Source organism: Crassostrea angulata, chromosome 1 (assembly GCF_025612915.1).
Source record: "Crassostrea angulata isolate pt1a10 chromosome 1, ASM2561291v2, whole genome shotgun sequence".
NCBI lineage: Eukaryota > Metazoa > Mollusca > Bivalvia > Ostreida > Ostreidae > Magallana > Magallana angulata.
Genome location: NC_069111.1, coordinates 49,067,369 through 49,088,687, shown reverse-complemented (window position 1 = coordinate 49,088,687; position 21,319 = coordinate 49,067,369). Strand labels below are relative to the sequence as shown.

The 21,319-nt window shown below is 35.8% G+C and overlaps 1 protein-coding gene across 1 annotated transcript; it reads right to left on the bottom strand.

The window, feature by feature from the left end:
* Window positions 1–1,645: 1,645 nt before the first annotated feature.
* On the bottom strand, window positions 1,646–21,158 carry LOC128192848 (uncharacterized). The gene is made up of 31 exons (XM_052865848.1): window positions 21,043–21,158; window positions 17,139–17,428; window positions 16,466–16,636; window positions 16,310–16,324; window positions 15,874–16,188; window positions 13,822–13,992; window positions 13,694–13,708; window positions 12,824–13,123; window positions 12,301–12,471; window positions 12,183–12,197; window positions 11,221–11,472; window positions 10,811–10,978; window positions 8,714–10,627; window positions 8,420–8,581; window positions 8,231–8,296; window positions 7,770–8,011; window positions 7,574–7,657; window positions 7,319–7,463; window positions 6,796–6,989; window positions 6,442–6,530; window positions 6,279–6,342; window positions 5,876–6,067; window positions 5,463–5,716; window positions 4,971–5,274; window positions 4,738–4,878; window positions 4,377–4,560; window positions 4,022–4,212; window positions 3,398–3,670; window positions 3,163–3,283; window positions 2,302–2,446; window positions 1,646–1,962 (listed from the first exon to the last, which is right to left on the bottom strand). Exons 1-31 carry the CDS (start codon window positions 21,156–21,158, stop codon window positions 1,890–1,892), a joined length of 6,837 nt encoding a protein of 2,278 aa, XP_052721808.1. The 3' UTR covers window positions 1,646–1,889.
* Window positions 21,159–21,319: the final 161 nt, after the last annotated feature.

The following is a 21,319-nucleotide window of genomic DNA, read 5'->3' as shown; positions in this document are numbered from 1 at the left end:
ACTTTGAGTCTGACGTCGTCATGATTATTTCATGCAGTCCGTGATTTTTTCTAGGTAGTTGTAGGTCTCGACCAATCGATAAACTGGGCGTGTCAAGTTTGGTCCTGTCACTTTCTTGTCAGTTTCAGCCGCTGTCGATTTCGACCAATCAATAAACGGGGCGTGTAGATTTAATTTCAATCTGAGTATCCCCGAGTACCCAAACTCCGTCACCAAAAGCAGAAAACATTCTGCGTTTCTCGTCAAATTATTTTTTGCGGTTTTTATCATTTGCAATCACCAAATATAACCTAAACATTATAATTTATAAAATTATTAACAAAAATATTTTTATTATTATTCAAATAAGCCCTCTGAATACGACGTTTATCACACGTGCTATCATAACTTATGAACCTAACTCCGTCACCCACATGATCTATGATACGCCAGGGAATGAAGACACATTAACAATTTAGTTTAAACTCATCTTGTATCTAGACCAAGTTATAATAAGTAAAATTGGTGTATACAATTTAAATTGTATATCATTTCATCAAAGTGAAATGATCGCCAGAATAAAAAAATGGGCCCTTGTAACAACAATCACAATGACCTTTTCAGAATGTATGGATGCCGTTTGATTTCTGTCCTTACATATTTCAAATATATCATATCAATAATGAGTATATTAATGATTATATTATTTATTTATTACATTTTTAATAAATGTAGCATATTCCAAATACCGACATACCGTATATATCTGTAACCCTGTATAAGGCAAAAATTACGGCATGAGCGATTTGACGTTATCATCAAGTGTAGTGCATAAACGATATTGCGGACTGAAAAAATGTATTAATAACCTTAATAAAAAATGAATTACATGTGAAATGTTTCATCTTGACCTCTCTTAAAATGACTGACCACGGTAAATAATCAAATAGGCCCGCGTGTCAGAAATATCGTTATTTTAGTGCACCCGTAAAAGGGTGTTAGCTGATTTCACGCAATTATTGTTACATAAAATGAACAAGGTGTAATTTTGTTATGTTTGAACACACTCTTAAATTTAACCGTTGTAAATTGTTGACATTTAAATAAAAAGATTTTTGACATGCAAAAAATGACTTCATAATCGCACTTGATTTCAAACGGCGAGGAGTTTCCCGAAAGTGACGGAGTTAGGGGGCGATGCGATATAAGTTTCCGTAAGAAAGAGAGGGAATAATACTTGGTAGATGTAAATATTTTCTTTTTAAAATCTACCTCATAGAAAAAAACTATGTTACGGCGGCCATTTTGCGAACTCATTTATGACATCTGACTGTACATCGGTACGTTAGAAAAAAGAAACAACCAAATCGTCTTTTATAGGAATTTGAGTCCGACATCATCATGGTTATTTCGTGCAGTCCGTGATTTTTCTTAGGTCGCTATACGTTTTGACCAATCTATAAACGGGATGTGAAGAACTATGAATGTAGGATGCATTTCCATTAGAAATAATGGGGACCATACTTGTTGAATGTAAATACATGTGTATTATACATTTAATTACTGTCAGCTTTAATGATGAAGCTCTCCATGTAACAAATAAATTATGCTGACGAAACTTAAATAAATATTATGACCACTGTGATTCTTTAATTTAGAAGAAATGTTATCTAATATATATTTAATTGACCATTACTTCAATATCTTACGTCATTTAACAAAAAGCCCTCAAATTTGCTAACCAGTATCTATATTGATGTATTTACAGCAAAAGCATCAAATCAAACATTCTCAGATTTTAATTATTATAAACAAGATCTTCCTGAGAAAAGTTGATAATTTAAAGTGAGTCTTTTGAGCACAATGTCCTTCCAAGGACAGTATATAGTTTAATTGTATTGTCCACGAGTTTAGAAAAACATTTGGTTGTGAAGCTCCATGTCAGCCGCTGAAGATTCCGAAGATACGTCATAGGAACTTTTCCTGATGAGAGAAAAAAGAATGAGTGCCTCAAATATTGACAAGTATTACAGACCACAACTTTGTAGCAAATTTTCCGTAAGTAAATAACAGTTGGGATAGGATAAGGTCAACAATACTGTTACAAGTAATCTAGTAAAAAAAAACGTTAACATAATGAATATCAAAGTCAAACAATGTAGCCATGTTGTAATTTTTGCGTTTACTGCAATCGAGTAAAATAAATCAAATTTTAAAAATACAAGAAAAATGGAACACGCGATTGCACGTACATTTGTGCCCTTGATTAGCAAAAATATTGCTGTGAATTAATTATACATGTACTATATGGTGTGGCCTTACTTTTTAAGATGGACCCGCCGACACCGCTGCTGGCAGACGACCACGATGACAATGGCGATGATGACCAGGGTCACTGCCAGCAGCCAGTACAACTGGTCCGTGTCAAAGCTGGAGCTGGAGACAGGCACTCGGACAACCTCACACTCTGCAGAACAACAGTGATTACTTGTATATATAACGGGGTGTTGTTTACTTACAACAGAACACAAGATAAGCTTTCTTTACATATTGTTTGGTATATGTTACCAGAACTGACCTATAACGAATCAATTAACTAAAGACATATCTTCTAACAAGAGACAGGTGGAATTCTTTTAGGGTCATGATTTTGGTCAAAAATTATTTTCCCGTTTTTAATGTTTACAATGCTTCAGCAAGGTATTTCTAATAGTCAACCAAAATTTGTGTGTCATTCGTAGAGTTATAAGAGAGATACAGAGCTCACAATTCTCTGTCAAGTCAACAAAGCTTTTGTTGACGTTTTAAAATTTTAAGTGAACTAAAAATATCAGTTTTAGATCTAATATAATTTTAATAAACGCTAGATCGATTTTTGTATGCTTAATTAACTGATTAAATGGACAAATGTAAACAAAACATGGCACAAGCCTTGTTCACATCACAGGGACCAAGCCCGTTTTAACATTAATTTCAATGTAACCATAAATAAAGACTTTCTTTATTCATGGTTACATTTAAATTAATGTTTGAACGGGCTTGGCCAGAAAAACAAAATTTGACCAAAATCGCCACCATGCCTCTTGAAATAGTCAAATTAACCTCAAAGAAGGAAACAGTTCAATGTGTTTCGAAAATGTAACTCATAAAGCAGAAAGTATTGAACTTGGTTTGTAAATTCACCTATGGTATTAACTGGACTCCACTGAAGGAGATCCAAGGAAGAATTGCAAGCTTGACAATTATCAGTCGGGCTCGACCAACCGTCGGGAATTCCACGCTCGTCAATGAAGCAATAGCCACTCTGAAAAGGAGTACATATGTATATGTATATGTACATATCTATATGTAAAATCACAAACAAAAACTTTTGCATATTTCAAGATGAAAATTTCTACCCGCAAACTGCACACGTTACCTTTAAGGTAAATTGTGGTCTTCCATCTGCAGTCTGCCCAAGTTCTTGGAAGGTAGAATTGTACTCGTATAACTCGAAAGATTCGCTGAATGTTTCCCCGTCGCTACTCACAGACACGTTAAACGTCCGAACAAATACTGGACCCATTTTCAAAGAGATGCGAGACGTGAACTTCCTTTTACTGGGAACTGGACAGGAAACAGACATCAGTGTCTGTACGTCTCCATTAATGCGTTCCTCTCCGGCAGACGTCGTACCTCCCTCAAACAAAACCTACCGACATAAAGAGAGATGAGTGACAGGGATATCAATTGCATCAAAATTGTAAAATTCTTTTTTGTTTGTTTGTTTGAACTATAATAATTTATAACATAACCTGAAAAATACAGAGGAAAATGGATAATGTACAGTTAGCCTTTTTGTGAATTACGGTGGTACTGGGTTATGTTCGAAGTGAAAGCGGCTATATATTTTAGGGCTACGATTTTTAACGATCATCTAACTATGGCCGACCCACAACGTAAATAATTGTAGTTTCCAGCTTATTGTACAATATGTTATATTGTTTGGTGATATTTTCCTCATTTTATTTAGAACGTCTAAACAAGCTTCTGCTGATCTTACATGAGTGACGTCTATCTTGCAGTGGTACGTTTCTGTTTCGGTGAAGTCGTCACCTGCTACGAGGATCTGGTCACATGACATTTGACTGACGTCACAGATACCATCACCCTCAATGCCCAATATCTCCGGTGGAATAGTAACATTCAGAGAGCAGTCCGTGGCTCCAAAGAGGGGCGGGCAAGTGCAAGTACCTAATCGATATCACAAATAAAATAAGTAAGTGGTAACTATGAGAATTTTTCGTTAAGTAGACATTTTGTTTTGAACCTGCATGATACACAATGCTATACTACACAATCATAAATCAATCTACTACTGTATACAATTGGCTCCGGATGTTTTAAAAGTATTTTACCATTTACACAAGATCCTATGTTGCTGCAGTTGTTGGGGCATGCGATGCTGAGTATTTTGTCGGCGACAGACTCAGTGTTGTTGCTCTCTGCGTTCAGTGTTGCGTTCACCCGTAGTTCTGATATACAACGGTCTATCAACGCCTCCTTTGGATTGTCCACCCATTCTAGAGAGCCATTAGTCAACTATCAAAAAAATCATACCGCCAGTTTAGAACCGATTCTGCATGGTATTAAAAATTAACATACTTATGCAAAAATGTACTTTTCAGAAACAGCTCTACTAGTGATATGACTACATGATGCGTTTGATATTATAATAATTATCAAATGAAATCTAAATAAATATAAAAAAAAATATACCTCAATGTCCAAGGCACAGGTTTCCACGGCATCGTCTGTGTTGACATTCGGTATATTGTTACACAGACCAAAGGCGTTAGATTTGAACATTTGCTCCCGGCAAAATGAAGTTGCGTTTTCAATTCTGGTCAGAGTTCTTGTCTACAAATAAATGTTAATACCGGTACCAATGAAATACAAAGTCCGAACCAGAGAAACCAAACAAGCAGTAAAAGCGCACTATGAAGTCTTACTCGTAAATCATCAATTTTTATTCGTCTGTCCCTTGGTTCTTCTCTTTTGACTCTTTTCATATTAGGGCGGTTGAACTCAAACTTGGATGACGACCTTTTGACCTCGCATCCTCCGCCCATGGCCACCACCTTTTCGCGCCGTCTGGTGCAGTTAGACACGACACTGGAGGAGCAGTCTGGCGTGCCACGCCCATCGATTCTCATCTTGATGACGTTCTTCTTGCAGACACACAGATACCGCTCCTGTGGCCACTCAGCGTTACTAGGGTCGAAATCCTCGAACAAACTCTCGTTCCCAGAAACCCTTAATGAAAGTATAAGACACAAAAATTAACTTTTGCATTTGACTTTAAATTCTTCCTTCAAAATATAGTATTCTTAATTCCGTATAATACTTTATTCAATGTCGTTTAAAATATTTTTGTAGTTCTTGGTTAAATGTTGCTAAATATTTAATATGCAGGAAGTATATCATAGATTGAACTCCCTTACTTCCAGGACTGGGAGAAGGTGTCTGGCTGCCACCTATAATCCGACCATCTGAAATTTCCACACGTTTTGTTTGCATTGGCATGATTCAAATAACTTCCGTCCCGAAGGAAGAAATCGTCCGCACATTCATTGGATAGTGTTCCGCACAGTCCTCGGGTTCGTCCGACATCTCGAATGGCGGGGTAGATTTGTAGATTCATGTATGTTTTCCCCCGGAGGTTGACTTGAATTCTAGTACCATAGGGTGTATACAACTGTTGAGCAATAAAGATTGTAACTTACCTCAATCAGTATATTACATCAGTTGCATCACTAGAATATTCAGATCAATATTGTATGGAAAAAGCGAGGCATTTTTTTTTTATATGTTTACATTTTGACATTCTAAAAAAAAATGATGTTCTTAATCTTACGTTATATAAGTAATCATGTCTTTTCCTGACTTCCAAAGTACGGTCCATACAGGAAGTGTACATCATTCTCCGCCTCTTTCGACCTGATTGACACCTGTCAATCACAAAGACATCCTTCCCTACTTGAACCGCCACGCCACACGTGCAGTGAGGTCCAGAGTTACCACGACATGGCTTAAACCGTGCTTGAACCTGAAATACAGAATTATACCTTAAATTTACAAATGCATCACAGATAGTAGTTATCGATTATGAAAAGTGGATATACAAGCATAATACTCATACATTTTTTGAAATGCTGATTTTAATTGAAAAATAAAATATTTAAGCAACAAAAATTTATACAGTCAAGATTAACCGAAAATTACTGTTTGTTTTTGAAACGTATTGATTAGGTCTTTACCTGAATAGGGGCCGTTTGATGTTGATACATGATAAAATCCCCAGCCAAGTGTACATCATATGGTCTGTAAGCAAATTATGTCAAATCAAATAATATGGGTCAATTCTACGTGTTACTGGTCATTAGAAGTAAACGAATCTTAAATCGTTTAATGGGATAATACCTTTGATCAAAGGTCAACAGGTGAGGGTCATTGACCGCCCTACAGTATTTCTTGGACCACTCCCTGTCACTGCCCTCCTCGATCACAATCTTGAAATTAAAAAGATATATTGTATCGCATTCATTATTCTACCATGCAGCATAAAGCCTAAATTCTTTTACCGGAAATTTTCGTTAAAAACAAAGTTTAACAATACAATTAAAACTCGGGATGTACCGAATCAAATAAGAATGATTCTTATTGATCCTCTCATCTATATCAGATCGCAATACCTTGCGAAGCGATCTACGTGAGCGGATCAAAGGATTTTAACCCAATCACACAGGGATATTGCCGTTAATCTATAGGATATACCTTCACCGGGGGTAACTCATACAGCCCCCATATCGGCTGATGGAAGTGAGCGTCCGTCCGTAGGACCACTTCATAAGTCGCCGAATACTCGTGTCCTTCCTCTTCTATAGCTCCTACGGGAATCTCGTAAATCCTGCTCCATTCTTTACTTTTCAGGGAAATTCCACAGTCTCTTTGGCCGGATACAGCGGCGCCTGGCAAAGGAATATCATTTTATATACAATCATGTACAATTCTTTACTAAAACAATGTTTTTTTTTTATAATCTTACATTTTGTAAATCTGTAAGGAAAAATACCAACGCAACTTTGTGAATATTTTTCAAATGTGTATTTTCAGTTATTGTACGTGTACAGATAGTTCCAAATCTTGTATCGCTCATAGTTAAGTTTCATTCAATACGAAATAATTGAATATATGAATTTGCGTGGGCATTTTAAGAAATGGCTTAAGATTTAAATTTTAAAACACGCTCTTAAATTAATAGCGTATCAGTGTTAAGATTAAAAGGATATCGCATTACCTGTGCACTGATCTTCTGATTGGTCCATCATGGCGAGAATGACGTCACACTGACTAACCAATTGCAGACAACCGATCGGTACTGTAAGTTGTATTTTGATCTTTCCCTCCTCCCCACGTTTGAACGCCACAACAGGTGTGAGAATCTTAAAACGTATGCAAAGTCATGCACAAATGTACAATTTCGTATATTTCTCCGTTTATTTTCTAAACATTTGTAAAATAGGTTTTAAATGAAATTTGTTGTTTTGCTGACCTTTATTCCGAGAAACTTTTCCTGACTTTGCCTGGATTCAATGATTGACCCGCCGTTATTCAACATATGCACTGCGCATGATATCTGAAATTTATCGACAACATTGAAATATGTTCGTCCCTAACATAATTTAAAGACTCGGGAGGCGATCTGCAATTCATAATTAGATAGCGTTAGATAATATATCTCTACTAACATTCCTTCCTAGAGTTTTGAAGTTGTCCCTTTGGAGATAAATATATGTTCTCTGGATATCTTCCAGCGATTCCGACAGAGAAGAATAAAACACACCGTCGAAATACCAGGAGACGTTAAATCGAACACTCCCGGCGTTGGTGGCATTGAATACGCAGCGTGCTTGGAATGCTTCACTAATGCCCTCAGGGACCAAATGGATTTCTACCTCAGCGTCGGTAATTGTTGGAACAGGAGTAGGAGCTGTCGATTTGATTATTTTTATCTCAGTTTTAATTAAAAATTTTAGCATTTAAAAAAATATTAATCACATATATGACGATTTAATCTTGTTTAAATGAAAAATATAGATGAAATTCAGAGCTTAAAAATTCCCCTGTCAATGAAATATGTCTCGCTATGATTTTGATAAAGTACACAGAGGTTGCATTCTTGACTTTTAAATTCTACACCATTACTAACACGACAGTGGAGTTGAAGGTAGTGGATTAAGTGTTGTAGGTCTAGCTGTTGTTGGATCGCTGGTATCTGGAAGGTAAAGGATTATCCTATTATCAACAATAGGACAGAATAGGTGAAAATAATAATATAATTAGAACCAGCCCCCCCCCCCAAAAAAAATAACATTGCAGACAATTTGTTGCTGCCTACCATAAATGCAGTATGCACTGTCGACTATTGTTGGTCTTAGTTGATACACACGATAATTGCCACAGTTACGAATTCTAATGGCGATAGACGTCCCGCAGATCCAGTCATCAACGACACAGGCCCTTCTATCAACCACGCCTTCATCAACGCTCGGTATGCTTCCTAAAACATGAAATTGAATAATGAATCAGGATTTATAAATTAAGACATTGATTGTTTATACCATATAAGATTGATGAAAAAATAATATGTTTTGGTCTAAATTCAAATTTAGTAGAACAAATGAAGAGTTACCATCAATCCAAATAGGATCTTTAGTTCCGCAGTGATATCTTAGGGCCCTCATTGTTAATAGATCATGCGACCCTGTTCCATACCAGCCGAAAAGCAAGCTATGGTCAGAGAGGGACTCGTTAGAGTTTGCCGGAATTTGATTGGTGTGATATCTTTTTACAATATCCGTTAGATTTGTGTAGTCCACGCAGGGATTGTAAATGTCTGTAGTTGTGAATGGTAACAAAGTCGACGTTGTTTTTGCAGGTTCTTGAGGATTTGTTGCATTTGGATATACAGTAAATGGTGTTGATGTAGTAAGATTCACAGCAATTGTGTATGTAGTGTTTACGGGCACAAACTCATTTGTAGCGTTTCTTGAGGTTGACGTTGATAGTGTTGTAGTCACATTGATACTTGTCGGTGGCGAACTTGCAGTTGTTGTGTTGGTAGGATAATCTGTTTTAAGAGTTGATGTTTCAGTTCTGTTTACAGAAACTGGAGTTGTAGATGAGAAGGACACAGTAGAATACACTGTTGTGCTTTTGTTAACCGATGGCTCCATTGATGTTGTTGTAGATTGATATGTATCGGTAGCAGAAGTTGACGTTAATGGTTGATGAGTGCTGTTAATTGGTGTGGTGGGTTTTAAGGTTGAATAAATTGTTGTTGACGTAGGTTCTTGTGTTACCACAGAAGAGGTTGTAGAATTAGGTTTATGAGTTTCCAGAGTGGTTGTTGATGGCAACTGTGTAACGTTAATCGATGCTGAGGTTGATATAATTGGAGTTTTTGAAGTTGACTTAACTGTTGTTATTGCCTGATGTGTGGTGTTGGTGGATAGTGTTGGTTGTTGAGTTGTTATAGCCTGATGTGTAGCATTGCTGAATGCTGTAGGTGGTTGAGTCGAGGTACTGGCTGACGTGTTTGTATTCACAATTGTTGATGATTGGGATTGCGTAGTTCTCGTTGGTAGCTGTGTATCATTGATTGATGTTGTAGATCCATCGGTTGATACAGTTGTTGTAGGTTGTTGCGTACCATTGACTATAGTAGAAGATTGAGGAAGCTGGGGTGCAAGTGTTGTTGTGGAATGTTGTTGCGTGGAGCTTGGTGATGTTGGTGTTATTGGCTGTTGCGTGCCATTCGTTAAAGGTGTTGATTGTTGTGGTCCGACAGATGTAGAGGTTGTGTCAGGCTGAGGTTGTAGCGTTGTGGTCATCATTGACGTTTTAATGCTAGAAGAAGTAGACTGTTGATCTTGGGTGGCCACAGTTGTTGTCGTCGGTTGTTGTGTTGTGTTGACAGTTGTTGGTTTATTCATGTCTAAAGTAGTTGATGGGTGTTGAGTATTAGATGCTGTTGTCGACGATGTTGGTAGCTGAGTCGCAAGAGTTGTGGTGGACTGCTGTGTGCCATTGGCGGCTAAAGTCGTCGGTAGGTGGGTGTATGTAATTGTAGTAGAAGATAAAGGCTGTTGTGGAGAAAGGGTTGTAGCTGGCTGGTGTGTGCCATTAGCTGTTGTTGATGATACAGGTAGCTCAGGCTCCTCTGTTGTTTCTGGATTACTCGATGACGTAGGTAGTTTAGTTGTTGAGGTAGTTGTAGGTCGCTGTGTCTCATTAGCTGGATGAGTTAACGAAGTGGACTGTTGAGATTCTGTAGTCGATGCTGAGGGTCTAACTGTTACATTAGCTGAAGTAGATGCCGAAGGCTGTACAGTTGATGTGTATGGTATGAAAGAAGTAGTGCTGAGAGACTGATTAAAAGTCCACGAACTGGATGTGCTTGAATTTTGATCTAAAGTTGTATTGATAGGTGTTTGAGATGTAGGTTCCATTGAATCCGTATTTTCTGTACTCTCATCCTCATCAGTAGTAACCGGCGAGGGAGGCAACGTTGTTGTTGTTGAAATGTCGTAGTTAGGATTGGAACCTGACACAGAACGAGTTTATTCTATCAAGATATTACAGAAATACATTGATAAATAGGTACATATATTTGCTATAGCATTTCATATCATCGGTGCATTTTTTCTTTCCTATCACATATTTTATTTGCAAAGTTTTGTATAATGCTATGCTTTTGTACTGTTAAGATGCCTGTATGAGTAGTTACCGAAGCAGTAGGCCGAGGTGTTTGTTAGTGTTGGTTTCAGCAGATAGACTCGGTAAGAACCACAGTTCTTCACCTTGATCAGAATACTATGGTAGCACCAGTTGTCATCTCCCCCGAGGAAACACACTGTTCTGTTAACAATGCCGGTCGTAACATTCGGTATCAAACCTACAAGTGTTAAGAATTGATAAGAAAAGATTTGATGCAAACCGTAACAAAATATACAAAGCAGGTAATAATACAGCACGAAATAAAGATAACATAATCTTTGTCAAAATGAGTAAAAAGTGTTTTCTACATTAAATCAAGTATTAAAATGATATATATATCAAATACTAGAAAATCCATAATATTTTCACTGTTTTTCGAGGACAATCGAGAGCAAGAAATCAATCAGCAGAAATGTGTACCTGTCATGTATCCTGGGTATATGGTACCACAATGGAACAGGTTGGATACAAAGTTGGGCATGTCTAGATTCCCGGCCCTGTACCACCGTTCTATCAGGTTCCTGTCGTGGATGATGGAGCTGTTCTCGTTCACTGTGTTCTGTATGTATCGGTACTCGTAGTGTGGGAGAACAGTGTAATTCAGGCACGGCTCGACTTGGACACTAGGTGGGGGACCACCAGTAGCTGGACTAGTTGGTGCCGGGGTTGGTTCTGAAATTTGGGTTCATAGATAAACCATTCAATAGTAAAAGGAATGATCTGGTTTTATTTCAATTGAATTCTATACCAACCAAATTATATAAATAGTGCCTGCTTGGGAGGGTAAAAATTGAAATTGACACCCCGAGAAAACCATTGTCAATCGACGCGAAGCGGAGGTTGACAATGGTTTTCGATGGGTCTCAATTTCAACAGTTACCCTCCCAAACAGGCACTATTTATTTTATTATACTAAATGTCTTAATTTAAAAAAACCCTTTATGTTTCGTAAATAATGACGTAAATTCTACGGCGAACCGTACGCGCATAATTATTGAGCATGTAGCAATTCGTTGTGTTACCCCAAGTGTGTTGCTAACGCTGAAGGTAATAAAACGGATTATAAACTACGTCTAAACCAATCAGATTTCAGTATTTAACATGAAAGTATAATAACCAATTATATAACACTTTAAGACATGTATTCTATAATCAGTACAGGAATAAGTAAATATGATAAAAAAAATAATTCTACAGCTACAAAGATACATGTACCAGAATCAGTTGTAAAGACTCTAAGGAGGCTAATTTTAATTAATTAAACTACTAAGTATTAGAGCTGATCCTGACAAAGGATGCAAGAAGAGAAAATAAGGCCTACAAGATAAATATTTGTGTTTTGATATCTTAATAATTTTAATTAAAAAGATATCTCATATTACCTGGTTTGTCCATTCCTGAAATATATCAAAATAATATGCATTTTCAAATGACAAATGTAAAATCCAACTATGAAAATTTTCATTTGAATCATTTCAAATACACAGATGCAATCCTTACCGAAACAGTAGGCCTCGTCATTACTGGGAGTGGGGTACAGGTAATACACTCTGTAGTCTCCACAGTTCTTCACTTGGATTTGTAAATGATGGACACAGAAATTACCAGCCTGGTTACCAAGGAAACATACTTTTCGCTCCACTATCCCTTCCAATGTGTTTGGAATATTTCCTGGAAAGCAATACGCACAAAATCAACTCGATTTTAGCTTATCCAAAAAAAAAAAACCTTTAATGAATTAAAGAAAATGTGGTATTATTTCTATTTTGATCTTCTATATGTCATTCAAAAGATACTGAACCTCCATTTGAATTGATGATAATATTTTGATTGATCATATGATGCTTGTTTATTCAAAATATGGCTTTAAAACTGTCAGACCATAACCAATGCAAATTATACATATTGAAGGGGTACTGCATTACTTAAGATCTTTAGAAAACAAACTTAAGGCCTCGAAATCAAACACATAATACCAACAACTAGATTCATTAGATATATTTTAAATAGTTATTATTCTCACCATTCATCCAAATGGGAAAATAGGTCCCACAATACAGGTGGGAGGGGGCGATGTTGGGCATGTCCAGTGAGACCCCCGCCCTGTACCAGCCCTCCGGCAGGTGGCGGTCATGTAGCACGCTCCCCGAGGATCCATTGATCACGTTGTAGTAGAAACGGTCGTAGGCGTTAGGGAGGGGAGAGTATTTATAGCAGGGGTCAGAGGTCGGTACACTGGTCACGTTCCCAGAACCTGGCCTACTTATGGTTGTTGAGACTCTTGTAGTGGAAGGAGAATCTGTCGTTTCGTCATCGTCTAATTCTTCAAGAAGTCAAAAGTTTTGTTCCTTTATATTTCCATTTTCTTCGAAGTGAATTGCTTATATTTACATTTTCAACTGTCTTTGTTTGCGATAGCAGTACGAATCAATTTTGAACCCTAAAACCCAATAACTTCATAAAGCATGAGTGACGCAAAATTGGCGTGTCTTATAGCATAACCGAAAAACGGTATTGGCTGCGCCGTGGAGTAATACATAGCATGTGATACATGAAAAAAAGTGGTTTTAAAATAATATTGTATAAAAGTGTAAAAAATGGAAATAATATATAAATATATTAAGTAATATGGAATCATTCTTTGAATATTATGAGGTGAAAATTTCGGTCAGAGCGTGGTCAAATATATCATAAAGCCCTTCGGGCTTTATTGGATTTGACCACGCCCCGATTGAAATTATCAATTCATAATACTCAAAGAATGATTCCTTATTCCTTAACTAATGTTTAGAACTTGATTTTTGATGATAGTTTTTTATGCATCTGTAAATAAATCTGAATATGGGATAGACTGATTGCCATACTTGTTACAATATCAATGTATGAAATTTACCTGTTTTGTCCATACCTGAAATAAAAAGACGATTCTTCGTAAGTTTCGTTTCAATTCGCCTTAGAACATAAAAGGATTTTTTTTTTTAGACCTATGAAAATAATTGCTCTCAACTCGTGTACAATTACCGAAACAGTAAGCCTCGTCATTACTGGGAGTGGGGTACAGGTAATACACTCTGTAGTCTCCACAGTTCTTCACTTGGATTTGTAAATGATGGACACAGAAATTACCAGCCAGGTTACCAAGGAAACATACTTTTCGCTCCACTATACCTTCTGATATGTTTGGAATATTTCCTGGAAAGTAATTCAGACTAAATTGGTTCATTTGATGTAAAATGACAAAAAAATGAAATATTCAATTTGTTACAATTTTTGCTTTGCTCTTTTGTAGTCCTAAACTCTTTGGAGTCCTAAACTCTTATTATGAAACAAAGATAAATAGTCGCCATTGTTAATATATACTTTAGAATTCGAAACGATATACCAAGGGACACGTCAAGCAATATGTAGCAAATTAGACTTTTGGTGTGGTGAAAAGGCAAAATAAAATTCCAAGCAATTCGTCCATTCAATTCTGAACCTTTGATGTTAATTAGTAATCAATTTACAACATAAATGATAGAATTTGCTGAATAAATGTTTGTTTTTCTTACCATCCATCCAGACTGGAAAATAGGTTCCACAATACAGGTGGGAGGGGGCGATGTTGGGCATGTCCAGTGAGATCCCCGCCCTGTACCAGCCCTCCGGCAGGTGGCGGTCATGTAGCACGCTCCCCGAGGATCCATTGATCACGTTGTAGTAGAAACGGTCGTAGGCGTTAGGGAGGGGAGAGTAGTTATAACAGGGGTCAGAGGCCGGTACACTGGTCACGTTCCCAGAACCTGGCCTACTTATGGTTGTTGAGACTCTTGTAGTGGAAGGAGAATCTGTCGTTTTGTCATCGTCTAATTCTTCAAGAAGTCAAAAGTTTTGTTCCTTTATATTTCCATTTTCTTCGAAGTGAATTGCTTATATTTACTTTTTCAACTGTCTTTGTGTATGATAGCATTACGAATCAATTTTGAACCCTAAAACCCAATAACTTCATAAAGCATGAGTGACGCAAAATTGGCGTGTCTTATAGCATAACCGAAAAACGGTATTGGCTGCGCCGTGGAGTAATACATAGCATGTGATACATGAAAAATAGTGGTTTTAAAATAATATTGTATAAAAGTGTAAAAAATGGAAATAATATATAAATATATTAAGTAATATGGAATCATTCTTTGAATATTATGAGGTGAAAATTTCGGTCAGAGCGTGGTCAAATATATCATAAAGCCCTTCGGGCTTTATTGGATTTCACCATGCCCCGATTGAAATTATCATTTCATAATATTCAAAGAATGATTCCTTATTCCTTAACTACTGTTTAGAACTTGATTTTTGATGATAGTTTTTATGCATCTGTAAATAAATCTGAATATGGGATAGACCGATTGCCATACTTGTTACAATATCAATGTATGAAATTTACCTGTTTTGTCCATACCTGAAATAAAAAGACGATTCTTTGTAAGTTTCGTTTCAATTCGCCTTAGAACAAAAATAGATTTTTTATTGAGACTTATGAAAATAATTGCTCTCAACTCGTGTACAATTACCGAAACAGTAAGCCTCGTCATTACTCGGAGTGGGGTACAGGTAATACACTCTGTAGTCTCCACAGTTCTTCACTTGGATTTGTAAATGATGGACACAGAAATTACCAGCCAGGTTACCAAGGAAACAAACTTTTCGCTCCACTAAACCTTCTGATATGTTTGGAATATTTCCTGGAAAGTAATTCAAACCAAATTGGTTCATTTGATGTAAAATGACAAAAAAATGAAATATTTAGTTTGTTACAATTTTTGCTTTTCTCTTTTGTAGTAAATCTTAGAGTCGTAAACTCTTATTATGAAACAAAGATAAATAGTCGTCATTGATAATAAATACATTAGAATTCGAAACGATATACCAAGGGACACGTCAAACAAAATGTAGCAAATTAGACTTTTGGTGTGGTGAAAAGGCAAAATGAAATTCCAAGAAATTCGACCTTTTCAATTCTGAACCTTTGATGTTAATTAGTAATCAATTTACAACATAAATGATAGAATTTGCTGAATGAATGTTTGTTTTCCTTACCATCCATCCAGACTGGAAAATAGGTTCCACAATACAGGTGGGAGGGGGCAATGTTGGGCATGTCCAGTGAGACCCCCGCCCTGTACCAGCCCTCCGGCAGGTGGCGGTCATGTAGCACGCTCCCCGAGGATCCATTGATCACGTTGTAGTAGTAACGATCGTAGGCGTTAGGGAGGGGAGAGTATTTATAGCAGGGGTCAGAGGTCGGTACACTGGTCACGTTCCCAGAACCTGGCCTACTTGTGGTTGGAGAGTTTGTTGTCGGAACCCTGGTTGTATTTGTTTGGCTACTAGTTTTGTTGTCATTGTCAATTTCTTTTTAATAAATATTAATGTAAACATAATGAGGTTCTGACGGTCAATTGATGATTTGAAAGATTCTTTGAAATAAAAGTATGAATTGAGAAAGTTTACTGTTTATTTTCTAAAGACATACCCGCCTTGTTTCTTCCTAAAACAACAAAGAAAGCAATTTTGATACATTGCAATGAGAGGTTAAAATGGATATCTGCATTTTTTTTTTACATTTTCTATTCTCATTTTTATGCCGGTCTATTTAATCTAGACAAATTAAGACGAAATACCATCGTACCAAAACAATATGCCTCGTCATTGCTGGGCGTTGGGGGAAGGTAATACACCCTGTAGGATCCGCAGTTTTTCACCCTGATTTCCAGATGATGAACACAAAAGTTCCCGATGTTGTTACCAAGGATACACGCTCTTCTACTTGCCTCCCCGTCGGATATGTCCGGAATACTTCCTAACGGCGGATATGTCAATAAATATAATTTGCAGGTATGTGCATTTTATTTATTAAGCAAAAGATTTATGACTCGATGTTTGTGATAATTTTATCGAATTCTAAAATTATTTTTATTGTGGGTTTTTAGTTATTTTAACGTACATGTATATTTGTACACATTTTCATAAGACACTACGTCTATATGTTTTTAAGTATTATAACAGAATTGCAAAAATATATAAAATGTTTTTTCTCAGGTTGTTCAAACTTTGATTTTTTACCATTATCGACTTTCTAAAAATATGAATGAATATGATATGGATTTAATTAATGTATAATTACTGAGAACTGGAAGCCAATAAGATAATTTATATAACTACCATGCACATCGTTTGTAATAAAAGAAAACCATTATTCCATATATATAATTAATTGATTGATGATGAAATTATTCCTGCAGTGCGATGCACCAGAATAGGATAACACGTGGACGTAAAGACGTTTACACTACTATAATTACCGTTCATCCAAACAGGGAAAGTAGTACCACACTGTAGAAGAGACGGGGCCGTAGTCGCCATATCTAGGGCGTGGCCCGCCCTGTACCACGCCCTCTCTAGGTGCCTGTCATGTAAAACGCTGACCTCTGACCCGCTGATGTTAATTGTGACGTAACGGTCATAAGGAAGCGGGAGGGGAGAGTAGTTTTCGCATGGATTCCCTTTTGAATATGTAAGGAATGCTGAAAGAAAAATTGGAAAACAAAAATTACCATTGATGTGGATTGGTTTACTTTTTAAAAGTTTATCCCTTTAGACATATTTATTTACATAAATAAAAATTATTTGATACATCTTTAAATCAAACTTTATACGAACAATCACTTGTGTTGGTAGATTATGTCATGGTAAAGAATATAAACTTACGTAAAACATGTTTGAACGAAACAGAATTTGTAATAAAATGTTGGAAACAAACGGTACTTGTACATGTAATAAAGGATTATTATCAAATTGTGGACAAGATTGTTTTTATCTATAATCTAGTTTCCTATAGCAGATATAATCATATTTAAATATGGAATATCACAACTGTTTCATGAACGATAGATATAGTAGAGATACGGATTTCAAACTGACTGAGACTAAAAATTAATGATTATTATGTAAAAGACAATACATACAACAAAACCAAAAGAAAAGAATATATCCATATGGTGACATCTCTGTGAATAAGCCGAGGCAGAAGCTCAGCTGATTTTATAAGGGTTGATATATATTTTATTTTAGAAATATGTTTTTATTTATGGCGGTTACATTCAGGTGTGTTGTAAATCTGTATAGATATGGGTGGACAATTATTTACACTCACATGCAGATACTGTGTATAGCTGTCGACAAATTCTTCCACCCTATTGCACTCCTGTTAGACCCCGGTTTATGCATTTACAATATGTATGAATAGGTGAGGTCTATGCTATTTGTCTAGATTTTTATTGTTTTATTACTCTTGAAGAGTATTTAGGGGTGTGACACGCAGTTTGCTGTTTTTGCATCAGTTTAAAAAAAGATTTATTTTTTTTAAAACCCACCCACATTGAGTGTTCGTCGTAATGGTTGGTGACGGTGTATTAAGTACTCTTTTCAGTTAACTTATTTGGAGAAAAACATAAAACATTTTTAAAAATATAAAAATATAATTCATTTTCAATTTCTTTATTGCAAAAAAGACATACGTCTTATCGCACTTATAATGGTGAACAATACAAAAAAAATTCTATTTGATTGTTTTATTAACAAATATTGGCATAAGATTACAAACAACCATGCGTTATACATATGTATGTGGCTTTCTTTGGTTCAGGAGTAAAAAGCTAGAATTATCACTGAAGCAAAATCAAAGTAAATTGTTGGCTTAATTTGTTTTTGGCATTTGAAAAATGGAATTAAAGTTAAACACATTGTTTTCTTCAAAGAATGACTTGCCAGGGTCAGTAAATAGCTAAAAATAGGTTTATTTGCTTGATAATACAAGTTGGATATAATCATATAACAGAGCCGTTTTCTTTGTGTCTCGTTAATTCTACTTTGATTGATGGAAATGTTTTTCTGTTTTTATCATATTTTCTCTCATTTTGTCTAGACGGTATCCCAAACGCACTTTTAAAATAAATTGAAACTTAATAAACAAACACGCGTGCGGCATTATTTAAAGATGGCGGCAAGGTAAATAGTAAAAAACTGCTTGGGGTTGATTGATCCTTGAAGCTGAAATGTGACGTTAATTGATATATTATGTATAAGAAGTATGGTTTTGATCGCGGGAAAAAATAGAAAAGTACAAACTATTTTCTCACATTTTAATGAGCGTTCAGTGATAAAACAGACACCCGTTTTTATGATTGGTTAATATTTAGGACAATGAATAGAAAACACATTGCTGCTTTTCCAGTTTTCGCGGCATATGTCTATTAAACCTGCACCTTAACAAACGGAAGTGGGAAACTCTCTTTAGATTTGATTTTCATGAATGCATAAAACGTCCCAGGTTTTTTTTCTGTACCAAATAACAATATCCGTTTTTTTGTGTACCAAGACGAAATTTAGAATTTACTCTTCAACCAATTATTCAAGCATTTCTTTTATACTCGTATCTATCTTTAAAATAACTTTGAGACATTATTCTCATTAATATTGCGTACATATACAAAATATAAACAATATGCGAGGCACCAAAATGCGAAGCCAACTAGGCAAGTACTCAAGCATGCGTATGTTGATCAATGAACTTGTGAGCGGTGGGAGAGATACGCCCCTCAACGTTTTCTACAGTTTTTGTACTATCCCCATTCCCCATTCACACACCATTAGTTTGTGTTCGTAATATGTTAGGGAAAGTTAGAGACAATTTTATTACCTACAGTTATATTTTGTTATAAAAATCAAATGGAAACACTGAGTGGTGTTATGAGGTGGTAAAAGTACAATTATGTTTAAGGTGGTATTTGACACCCCCATGTTGTGACGTATTATTTATTGAAATAAACAATAAAATTAAGTATAAGTTTCTTTCCCAATATTGCCATCTAACAACATAGCACAGTGGGTAAGAGGGTTCACTACGGTGCCGGAAATCATAAGTTCGAAGTTCGCTAGAGAGTTTTAAATTTATACCTTTTCAAAAATTTAAAAAACAAAACCGTATTTTTCTGGTAAGCTATTGAAGAAAGTTCTAAATCGGCAGAATTATTTTAATTATAATGTACTTAAATCCACACTTATACCAACAGATGTCCCATACCAACCTAAGTACGATGTGTATCGAATATATCTAACGTTTTGTAGACATTTCATTGCCATATATTTCCACCATACATAAATACTATTTTCTGCTAAGCTGTTCTAGACTATCGGGCATGCTATCGAACAACTCGAAATATAAGACTTCAATTCATTGCAGCGTCATACTTGTGCGTCAAAAGTGAATATTCTTGTATCATTTTGGGGTTATTCAAAATCGTTAAACAATTTTGTTTGTTCCATTCCAAAAAAAGTAGTTGGCTTTAGGCATGTTTGACAGACGGAGTAGATAGGTTTCTTAGATATAAGAAATAAATGCCTCTTGTCTTTCAAACAAACAATGATCTCGAGTCAAATTATCTTGAATTAAATTATCAAAACCCGTGTATTATATATTTAAAGTGACAACACATTAGATTTAATCAAATCTCTTGTAGTGGATGTAACAGCAGTATATCACTGTAGTATAATTGAACTTATCATAAAAATGTTATCTTATATTTTGTGTTATGCTCGTAAGTTCTACTGTAACCTAAAACAAAAACATTCTCCACGGTATTCGTTTAAACATTAAGATGCTTTACTTGGTGCTTAATGCGGGTATGATAAAATACGTTTTTTATCTGCGATGCTAGCTATATACCTTTATAGTCCGAATGAAGGACTAAAGAAGAAATTTTATTGCATATATTACATCTTTCGATTATTTCATCCATCATCCGTAATCAGTGGGTAAATTATTACTATTGTCGATGAGAATATTACACATAGGAACATAGAAACAACCAATATTCCAAATACAGTGGAGCCTCACTTATCCGGACACTTTTGTCCCCAGGCCAAATCGTCCGGATAGGTGAAGCGTCCGGATATCTGAATTGTGTTATTTACCTTTAATATTTATGGAAACATAACTCATAAATTAATTATACAATTAAATGTTTTATTTTGATAGCCATAAGCACTACAAAAAAAGTTGTGTTTTTTTAAATTAACAAAACAAAATATTGTTAAAAACATTATTTAAGGTATGTTTTTTCCACATGAAACCAAGCACTACATTCTTCAAGGCAACACATGTACATGTACATAACAATCACTGTATTAAAGCGATAATTTAATTACATTCGCATAACAAAGCGAAGAGAAGAGAGTCGGTATTCCACTTTACGCTGACAAATCTTTTTCTTCAAGCTAGCGGTGATCGCAACTCTCGCTCTCTTGGCCGGTGGTGTTGACATGTTTGAAGCTGCTCAACATTTGATGATTGAAAATGGGTGAAAATCTGTATATATTCCCTTATTGATAATTGTCCAAGCTATTTTTTCATTGACAGAACTTACCCAAGCTAATTTTACGTATCCATCTTTCTATAGAGTTAATTGCACGAAAGCGATATTTA

What these genes read in the sequence shown, in the direction of transcription:
- LOC128192848 (XM_052865848.1), bottom strand. Translation starts at nt 21,158, where the DNA reads ATGTCAACACCACCGGCCAAGAGAGCGAGAGTTGCGATCACCGCTAGC. An exon ending in CTTCGCTTTGTTATGCGAAT is followed by an intron (nt 17,429 to 21,042) that starts GTAATTAAATTA and finishes ATATGTCTAAAG; the next exon opens with GGATAAACTTTTAAAAAGTA. An exon ending in GACATGATTACTTATATAAC is followed by an intron (nt 5,717 to 5,875) that starts GTAAGATTAAGA and finishes ATTGCTCAACAG; the next exon opens with TTGTATACACCCTATGGTAC.